The sequence below is a fragment of the Nannospalax galili genome, unplaced genomic scaffold (genome assembly GCF_000622305.1).
Source record: "Nannospalax galili isolate Female #2095 unplaced genomic scaffold, S.galili_v1.0 scaffold540, whole genome shotgun sequence".
Taxonomy (NCBI): Eukaryota; Metazoa; Chordata; class Mammalia; order Rodentia; family Spalacidae; genus Nannospalax; species Nannospalax galili.
Window position 1 is genome coordinate 3182911 of NW_008348613.1, and position 10994 is coordinate 3193904.

Sequence of the window (10994 nt, forward strand, 5' to 3'; positions counted from 1 at the left end):
TAGGTCTTACTCTGTGGCCCAGATGGACCTAGAACTTACTATATAGTCCAGGCTGGCCTCAAACTCAAACAAGAATAATCCTCTTGCCTCAGCCTCCTGAGTTCTGAGATTATAGACATGAACTATCATGCCTGGTTACACAATCCTATTCTAATTCAATAGTGTTTATCTGTGTGTGATATGTATGAAATCTTTAAATTTGAATTGGTTGTTTTCCTTCCCCAAACCTCACTGAACACACACTAGAATCTCTACTTCATATAGATGGGTCTTTTGTTTATCACCATGTTCTCCATTCCTAGAACATTTTCTGGCACTTTAGAATTTTATAAGTATTTCTTGAATAAAAACTGTGTTGGTACAAATGGATTAGATCAAATTGAAATTACCAGATAAGACTGAATGGCTGGGTTGCACAAGTCTTTCTTGGTCAAGGGAGCCTAAATTTATATTGCCAAAATTGATATTTGGTTTCCCTGGGATGATCAGAGACTCCCTGGTAATTTCCTGCCCACCATAGTTCTTGGGGCTTTGTATGTGAATCTGGACTAAATATGACTCCTCAAACAGGAGCTTATATTTCAGTACAGTTTCGCCTGGAGAAGTGGCCACAGAGATCATCAGTGGCAACCACATGTAGCCATTTTCAGATGGAAACTAAATTCAGAGAGGGCCGAGAACAGTACCTCTTGAGCATACTCCTCTGGCTTCATATTTTGGACACGATTTATGGCTTTATACATCATCTTCTCTCGGTAATCATTAACTATCTCACGTTCAGTAACTCCGGAGCCACTGCTAGTTACCAAGACATAGGTGCTCTCATCAGCTCTGGCTCGACCTCGGGCCTGAGAACATGAAAAGGGCCAAGTAAATGGAAGGCTGTGCCTTGTGTAAGCTCTCCTGCATTAGGCCTGGAAGGTAGTCTTCAGTCAGTACTCCAGCTCCAAATGATTTCATTATTCCTTGAAAATTTTTTAATTTATTTTTTATTTTCTGTGTATGAGTGTATTGCCTGAATGTATATATGTGCACTCATGTCATGCAATGCCGCAGAGATCAGAAGAGGGTAACAGATCCCCTGGAAGTGGAGTTACAAATGATTATTAGGGACTTAGTGGGTGCTGGGAATCAAACCTGGGTCCTCTGCAGGAGCAGTCTGTGCTCTTAAAAGCTGAGCCATCTCTCCAGCCCCAGCTCCTTATTCATAGTAAAGGTACTTATTTTCCATGGCTTTTAAGTCAGCTTCTTAAAACTTCATGTGCTTTAATATAGAAACTATTTTATAAAAATGATGCTGGTAAGGTTGCCAAACCAGCTTTCAAAGGCCTCAATAACACACCATCCATCTAGCCTTGCTGTCCTCAGAGCAACTGTTCCAATCCATGGAAACCCCAAGGAGTCACTTGGACCAGGAGAGCCATTCTCCTGCAAGGAGGATGAATGAGGACAAGGCACATCTCTGACCTTTTTTTCATCACAGCTTCCTAGAACTCAGCCTGGCAGCCTACTTTGGACTTTAAGCACACATTTCTAAGAAAATATACACAGTATGGAGCCAAATTTTTATAGGTATCTTAAGGTGAAAAGAACATTAAAAACCTTGAGGGTATCTACCTCTAACTTCCCTCCCCAGTTTGCCCAACCCCAGATATTTCCCCCTCTAAACTTCATGTCCTCTTTAAAAAAAAAAAAAAAAAAAAAAAAAGCTACTAAGTCAATTTAGTGCTGTTCATATGTATGTGGGTGTGGGGTCATCCACTGGTGCAGGGGCAATGCACCAGTAGCCAGGAGGAGGAAATCAGGAGTCCCCGCTGCTCACTGAGGAACTAAAGGCACAGTTTGAATAGCAGAAGCTGCAGTTGCCTAGCTCAAGAACATAACTGTAAACGACAGCATCATACTGAAATCAGAGTAACAAATCTCTGACTTACAAACACTCCTGAAATAAAACTGCGTCCTAGTAAGATGGCTCCCTATTTGTCTCCATCTTCTGTAAGTTGTCTTTCATCCAAGAATGTGATTAAAACCCTTTCCTATTTTAGGAAGGGTGTTGTGTATGCTATTCATCTTAACTGCTGCACAAAAGCAATGAAAAGTAACTACAATATTATTAGTACAGGTGGGTAAGAAGTAAAATTTTAATAAAAACTGGGAAATATTTGTTTACTTATTATAAGTGATCCCATTCAACATTTTATTCTGAAAAACTAAAAATACAGAAATGTTGAATCCAATGGAGGAAAAAAGAAATACAGGTCTCCTGAAAGTCTAGGTGCCCTGCTTAGTCAGACATTTGTGGACAGTGTTCTTCAGGTTCCTAATCCCATCAGGAGCTCACAGGTATCTTAAGACTGAGTAGGCCCTTTTGACACTTGCAAAGAGGACCAATAGTCTTGGAAAGTCTTGGAACACAGAAATAGCAACCAAAATAGAGTTGTTTGATTAAAATACAAGAGATTGTCATATGAATTAAATAGAGAATAGTCATATAAAAGGAATTGCTTCATAGTTCTTTAAGGTTAGTCTTTTAGCAGAAAAAGAGATACATCCTTAAAACTAAAAAGAAGTTTTTGTGCTGTTTTACTAAAAGCAAACAATTAAAACAAGAACATGGGAATAAAAGAAAGGACATATCAAATAGAGGTGTCTGGATGTACCTGGACCATGGCTATTTCATTAGTGACAAGACCATAACGGATAACAATATTGCATTCCTTGATATCCAGACCTTCTTCTGCCACTGTGGTAGCGATAAGCAGATTTATTTTTCCAGTGCGAAATTTACTAATGACTTCTTTTTGTTCATTCTGTGGAAACATTTTAATAAATTAAATTTTGTGATGCTAAACACATTCAAATCTTCTAATTAGTACAAGAAATAATAAATTGCAACTGGTCAGTGCAAATCAGAGGATTAGATCATACAAGGATCTGCTGCCATCTGCTTTTGGCAATGAACAAAGACATGGTGGTGAGACAACATTTGAATTCCAATCTGGGATTACCACACAATAACAAAAATATTTCTATGCTGCAGTCTGGAGGTGGGAAGACAATTCTTTATGCCAAATTGATGGGCGATTTGGGAGGAAGAAGGGGGGATGCTGCTGGCTGAGAAAAGCCTATGACAAGGAGAGGCTAAAATGGGGTTTAACTTTCAATGCATTCACTTTAGAGTTTTTAATATTCAGAGAATAAAATTCACTGAACCTTTTATACATGACTGAATTTTTGAGTCACAAAGAAAATATCCAGTGTATATTGCATTTGGTCACTTTAAGAAGCATCCAGGTAAGAAACACATGGAATATTCCAGAAAAGATATAGGTCAAAATAAAGTAGGAGGTGCTTCCAGGGAGGGGAATTGGGAGATGAGAAAGCAATATTATACGTTAATTTCATTAATTTTAAAGAAGGTTGACTTTTTAGCAGGGTAAATATATGGTCTATTCAACAGGATAACATGAATTAAAATGGAAAAATAAGTTATTAAAGCCAAATTACAACACATGACACGTGTTTTTAAATGCAAGAATGTGAACCTTGAAAGTTAATATATATTTGAGATTTTAACTCTGGCCTTTTCCTCTGACAGATATATGAAGATGAATCCTGCCTGATATGGACAGCCAGTGATGTTTTATTTACATATCCACTCTCATCAAAGCTGCTAGCCTAAGTGCCATTCAGTGCCATCTTTACCCTTTATATATTAAGCTAAAATTAACATTCCAGAGCACGTGTGTATTCTCTCATCACCTTTCCTTTCTTAGAAGCTTTTATTTGACTCTCAACTATGAGAGTCCTGTATAAAGGTCCCTGTTTTGTCTTTCATAAATTCTACCTCATGCTTGCTCATCTACTGACTAAAAACATGTCTTTGGATTTTAGTATATAACTGAGCCTTAAGTTCAAGGAGTAATTTTAGTATGAAATTTTGGGTGCAGTTTTAGGCCCTCAGAGCAAGTAGATGAATAATTTTCCTCCTGACAGATGAGTCCACTGCAGTTGACCAGGTAAGGCTTAAGGGAATGTTTGATATTTCGGCCAGCAGCTCCTAGGTTTAAATTAGATAAGGAACAGTAAATAGTTTTAAAGCAGGCTTTTCATGTACATTCAACCATTTTCAAATGGGATCTAAAATCATCTACAATAAAGATCACAACACTAAAGCTGACAAATAAAATAGAAACTGAAAAATGGGACCCTAAGTGAAAGAATTTAAGTGTATTCTTTGTAAGGATTAACACAGAGCAAAACATGGTAACTAAACTAACTCTCACCTACTAGGTTGAGGCTGTTTACCCAAAGAGAACACTGCCTTCTCTGCATTTCATGTGTTCTTTAATAAAAGATTTCCTTGAATTTTTGTAATTTTCATACAATACAATTTGATGGTTTTTAGATCCCATCCTCTATCTGTACCTCCTCTTATTGCCCTCCGATTCAATTTAATATGCGCTGTTACACACACACACACACACACACACACACACACACACACACGCAAAGTAAGGCCTATAGAGCCTAATTTGTGTTCCCAAAAGTCCTTCACTGTGGGTCCATCCATTGGAGCCTGGTTAACCACCTACCAGGAGTCCCATCCTTTAGAGAGACTGTCTTTCTCTCTCCCAGCTGCCATCATTTGGCACCATTTCCTTAGGTTGGGTTGGGGCTTTTTACCCACTTCCCCATGTCTATGCTGAGATTTTGTCACAGCTGCTGTCACCATTGCTGTGAGTTCAGATGAGTGACTGAACAGCTATCTGGAAAACTATTTCCTTGTGGTCATTCACAACCTCTGATGCTACAATCTTTCCATCTCCTTCATGTGTTCTGACCTAAGAGTACATTGCAAGTTTTTGTCCCCTCAACAAACACTAAACAGTTTGCTCCGTTGTCTGAAATGATGATGTCCATCACAGAACGGGTGTCCCCTGGTCCTTCAGGGCTCAGGGACTGTGACTTTAGCTTTCAGAAGAACATTTCATGCTGATAAAGTCTATAAGTGTTTTCTTTTCCTCTTCGAAGTGCTTTTTTCTGGATACAAAATAAATAGTATAATGAAAAAAAAAAAAACCTGAATAAGGAACAGAAACACTTTCCAAACCCTGTCTCTAACACAGCAAATACTTGAATTTTCTTAAGTTTTCAAAGATTTCATCCTAGCAAATATTTCTTGTACAATTTTAATTATAATGCACACATTTTGTACAGTTTTCATTTTTCTTGAATTTAATACCTCCCTACAAGATTGTTAAGGTAAAAGTCACTCATTTCTGCAAAAGGTCCTCAACTTAAGATGTTGCTGCAAATAAGTGGAAAAAAGAGAACTCTGAAAATTATACTTAGCTCATCAAATACCACACATTAGCCTGTTATTAGCCTCAAAATTCCAAGAACAAGTGCCTTATTCTGTCAGTGTATCAGACATGGTGACAGAACTGAGACGCATTATAAACAATTACAGAACAGTAGTCACAGTACAAGAAAAGAGTTCCAGACAGACACAGGTACCTGAGTCATGGGCTTGACCTCACTGCTATGTCCAGCTCCAATCAGGTAATGGGCTTTGACGCCAACTTCCGCAAACTTTTCATTTTCCGTAATCCACTGGGAAAGGGCATAGGTGCTCTGCCGTGTTTTTGTGAAAATTATTCCTCGTGATGACTCCTCTGTCCTTGTGAATTGTTCCAATATAGTGTTTCTTAATTTGGTGAGTTTTTCATTTTCATATTTTGGGTTTTCAGCTAGCTTTTTCAACATTTTATTGTTTTCTTTAAGAAATAATTATAATAATTATTAATGATAATTAGCTTGATTTAGCTATCACACAAAACACACATACACACAGAGGCATAAAATCATCCTGCTGTGTATCATACATATGTCCAATTTTTATTGATTTATTAAAGAAATTAAAAACTATTTTTAAATTACTATGAAATAATAAAGTATACAAAAATTACACTGGCATTTATTCCGTAATGAAGAGCTAAGATAAGACTCCTTGATAGGCAGTTAATGCTCAGGTTGTTCAATTAATTAGTTGTAACTGTGTTAATAAAATCGAATGATTAAATGAAATATTATGATGATACAATCAATAGTTTACATGTCACACCAACTAGAAACCACAATTTTCATGGGAATTTTTCTTTTTAAGAGGACCCCTTTTTAGCACTACAGAAAGCAGTACCTTCCTGTCAGAGAGGCAAATGCATGAGACCATTTGATATGTCACACTGAATCTTACCAAAGAATAAATTTATGAGAAATTCATCTGTTTCGTCCAGTTTCAAGGGTTTCTTTGCATTGTCCTCAAGTTCATCACCATGACAGTCACCATCATCACCACTCTCATCGCTGTCTTCCAGGACTGCAAACTTCTTTTCTTTCTCATCACTGTAGAAAGTTTCCAGGTGGTTATACGCATCAATCATTCGGATGGTGTCATTGATTTGTAGGGCTTCATTGTACTTTCTCAAATGCTCTGCACATACACGATCTTTACGATTTCCTTCCTTAGCAGCTGGGAAACAATAAATTCTATGAGTGAAATAATGAACAGGCAACCCTCTGCAACTGTGTTGTGAACTTGAGTATGTTATGGCTCAGAACCCAATAAGATGAAGTTGGTTTTGAATGAGCAAGTTAAGGCTCCAAACGTGTTATGAGTTCCAAAGCAGGCTGAAGCAGTATTCCAACTCCCAGGCATACTGTTTGAGCAGGAACATGTACCCCATCCACAGGAGAACTTCATGAAAAACATGTTATTGAAATTGCCTTTGGAGACAGATCTGTCAATAGCTATCTTAATACTTTAACTATATAATAAGCGAAGGTGAAAACAGGAATTGGCACATTGTCCTTCAATAAGGAATGTGAATGTGTGTATGCTTGCTCTTCACACAAAACAGAATGTCTACTCATTCTATCTGCTTTCAGATTGCTTGTGAATATGATAGAATCATCTATAAATCTCAGTGTGAACATGGAATAAACTATAAAATCAAAACCCATGTTACCTTTTTTTTCCATTTGAATAACCAATTGCTCATAATGCTGAGTTCCAAAGTCTGATATCGAACTCATTTGGCAGTAAGTTTGAATGCTTGTCATTATTTCTAGAAGTTTCTCTTTGAATGGGTCCTACAAACATATTACACATATTCTTAACATTTAGGTTGCTATGGGCTAGCATTATCTTTCTTAAAATAATTTACATATTATAATGCAATTGATTCAGAATCATCAACTAGACAGCATAGCACCAAAATCTCTGATCACTTCTTTAAGTTACATTTTCACCTCCTCTCCCAAATCACACCCACACTGATACCATAAAACTCTACCTTTAAGTTACCAATTGAAAATTTTTAAAGGTAAAGCCAGTGTTGCAAATCATGAAAGTTAAAGGTAATTAAAAATATGTATTGACTAATGTCACAACTATTTAAAAAGTCTACACTTTAAGTAATCTTATTCTTTGAATACCTGGTTTTCAGTATTATGACTTCCAAAACAAAAAGGAATTGAAGTAGTTTGAAGAACACCAGATTCAAAAGAATGCATGTTATATGATTCAACTTGGATAAGGTTCAAAATCAGTCCAAATTCACATTTGGTTTTAGAAATCAGAATAGTGGTTCCCCTTAGGGGCTGGAAGTGCGAATGAGTGGCTTTTGGGACCTGGTAATGTATTATCCCTTAATCTAGATTTATTTTACACAGGTATGTTGAATTTATGAAAATTCACATGTGAACTTTGTGTTTTCCTGTTGAGTGTTATACGTCAATGAAATGTAATTCAAAAGGTTGAGATTAAAAGAATGGCAAATTCTTTTTTTTTAAAAAAAACTTGATTTTTTAAAATAATTCTGAGTGGAAACATGAATTTGAATTTCTCTAGTAAAATTTAATAAATAACAAAAAGGAAAAGTGAACACAGTATATTCATTACGCTAGTGCAGTTCAAGTAATATTCTTTCCAAATTAAAACAAACGTGGACATTGGTCACTTATGTTGATTTGGTGCTTATTACATTTTGAGTACATTTTGAATATTATTTACTGAGAACATATTTAAATCACCAAGATAGTTGAAGAGGATAAAATTAACTGTCATAATTCCTTTAGTTTAGCTATCCAGTCCTCCCCAAGCCAATACTTCTACCCTTCAAGACTCTTGTGTAGCCAATTACTGAGATATTTTTAATATAAACCAGAAAGTGGGGGAGTGTGGAAGAGATAAGCAGCAGCTGTGATTTGCTGTCTCATGTCAGGAGGAACTACTGACTATGAGTAGTATAGGATGAGGGAGCATAGATCTTCTTTAAGGAGTGATGCTAGATAGGCTGACTAGACTCCAGTGGATGAATTTGCACCAAGGGACATCTGGGTACAAATGCTTGATCAGATGGGACTTAGCATAGATGACAAAATGCATGAAATCTTGTGCTGGGAAAATGGAGGGGGCAGAGATGGGAAAAGAAGTCTAAATTTGATTAAGATCTATTATTTAAAATGCACAAAACTCAATAAAATTATACATTATGAAAACTAAGGAAATAAAAATTTTAACATATAAAATAATAACTTGTTTGACAAAATCTTTAAATAATTCGATTCAGACAGTGAATGTAAAGTAGCCTTTGCCATATTTCAGTTGAATGTAGCGTTACCAACCAAATAGATACAACATGCTTAGCACATACTTCTCTGGTGTCATCAGCAATAACAAACTTCTTGCATGGTTCCTTTATTTGGTGTTTAAGTTGATCAAGGTTCACTTTCACTGTTTTAATGGTAAATGCATCAAGGTTGGCACAAATCTGAAAGAAATATTTTAAAATAAGTACTCTTTCCTTGTAATTGAATGTATATTTTGTAATAAATACATAGTATATAATTTGTATCATAAACCTTGTGGCATAAAATTTAATTCAAGTAATATTAGCATTATTTGCTAGATATAACAATTTAGCATTGCTTTCTATGGACTTAATCAATAATGAATAATATTTCTTCTGACACAGTAAAAAGTGTCTTTTAAGTGGTTTGTGAACAATTCCAGAAAAAAGGAAACATTTTCATTCTTTAAATTCCATTTACACCTGTTATATTGAACTTGAAAAGAAGAGAGCAATTTATGGAGATTGACAGAATAGTTGTGGGATAATCATGTCAGACACATGCTTCAAGGTCATATTGATGTTCATGGATTAAATACTCACCCTTTTTTTCCATATAAAGTACACAGTACAAAGGAGGGGAGCAGACTTAAGCCCCCATGCCTGGATCATGCATGGGGATTAGACCTTAAGCCCAGTGATAAATTGTATCTTGGAGACAATACCCTTCTGAATGTTATCTACTCTAGTGACTTTTACTGACTTCAACTCAAAGTGAAGAGCTTCTTAATTTTTAGGTATATTTGATGGACTTGCATGTTAAATCAACAGCAATGTGAATGTGGAACTTCTACTCAGGGAAGCTAAAGAGTCCATCTTTAAGGAAAGATCCTCACATCTCTAGTTCCTTTTTGACTTGAGTACCCATATTCCCAGCCAGATATATAACAGAAAACTGATGCTTTGAAAGACACTGGGTACCATGCCATGATGAGTGAAAACTATTAACCCTTGTATTTTAATCATCTTTCTCTATCAAAGAGATGATGAAGATTAACTGTAGAAGTAGAACAGCAGGAAAGGCATTCTACTTATTCTAGCTTTTCTTAATTATTCCTGGCTTCATAACAAGTGTGACAGTGTTTTGTACCACAGGTGTTTATTAAGACATATCACTGTATTGTAGAAGATTGCAAGCATTTCTGGAGGTAAAGCAAATAAATATCATTAAATGGATGATCTGGGCATTTGAAGCCAAGGCATTTGCTCTGGCTTGTTTGGTTATATAAAACGCCAGTGACTTAGGGGTTGGAGATATGGCTCAATGGTTAAGAGCACTGGCTACTCTTGCAGAGGACCCAGGTCCAATTCCCAGTACCCACATGGCAACTAACAACGGTCCATAATTTCAGTTCCAGGGATCCAGCACAGTCTTCTGACTTCTGTGGGCGTTGTATGACACACGTGCACTTACATACATGAAGGCGATACACTCGTACAAATAAGATAAAAATAATAAAATAAGTTTTCTAAAAAAACAGTAACTTACATTTAAAATGTGTTTTTCAGCTTCTGATTGCTTTTTGGCCCCTCCCACTCCTGGTGAAGCTGTCAGTCCTAGTATCTGTGGCAGGCGAATTATTGGTTTGTTTTCCTTCTTGAGGGTATTGTTTTTTAACTTCTGCTTCAAATACCGCCTCATAATGTTGTTATAAACTGCTTCTTTGTTAGTGTGATGACATTCATCAATGATAATGAGGGAAAAGTCTTAAATGAAAAAGAAAATGGTTGGTTTTCCCAAAATGGTAAAAGAAATACTTTGAAGCTTGAGGACTGAGCTGCCCCTGGATGTCTTTCCTTGGGTAGACTGTTGGTATAGCCTTATTTCAATTGCTGGTGTGACTTGAACCATAACAAGCAGTTATACCTACTGAAGCTCGTGTACTTGCACGCTAATCAGGACACTTCCTGTTAGCTGTCATTCCTTTTTCATGAGATTCAGAAAGTTGATAAGATTTAAAAGTCTTCCTTAAATTCTCATCTGTATACTTCTACACACAAATAAAAAATTAACAGAAACCTTCCTAGGATTCTACTTTTGTTCTTGAATAAAACTTTAATTTTAGGCTAATGAATTTTATTTTTACTTTTTCAAGGGAAATGTGTGCTATTTAAAAGAGGGGTGATTTAGTGTTATTTTAACTTTGCATTTAATTATTGTAATTACTTTTACTCTTTCTCTGCCTTTTTCCAAACAGCTAACCCATTCCAAACACTGTAGAAAGTATTAAATTTTTACTCTATGGTAAAGAAGGTATTTCTAATAAAATCCATCAGCAAAATAAATAAATAGACATA

At 36.0% G+C, this 10994-nt stretch overlaps 1 protein-coding gene across 1 annotated transcript in view; it reads right to left on the minus strand.

Annotated features, from left to right (window-relative positions):
• Ifih1 (interferon induced with helicase C domain 1) overlaps positions 1–10994 on the minus strand; it is a 52440-nt gene that overhangs the window by 3075 nt on the left and 38371 nt on the right. Inside the window, exons 7-13 of the mRNA XM_008845759.3 lie at positions 10186–10403; positions 8721–8837; positions 7032–7155; positions 6260–6535; positions 5521–5780; positions 2661–2810; positions 687–848 (exon numbers count right to left, since the gene is read on the minus strand). Coding sequence (XP_008843981.1) covers positions 687–848; positions 2661–2810; positions 5521–5780; positions 6260–6535; positions 7032–7155; positions 8721–8837; positions 10186–10403 — 1307 coding nt within the window. The remainder of the gene's footprint in view (positions 1–686; positions 849–2660; positions 2811–5520; positions 5781–6259; positions 6536–7031; positions 7156–8720; positions 8838–10185; positions 10404–10994) is intronic.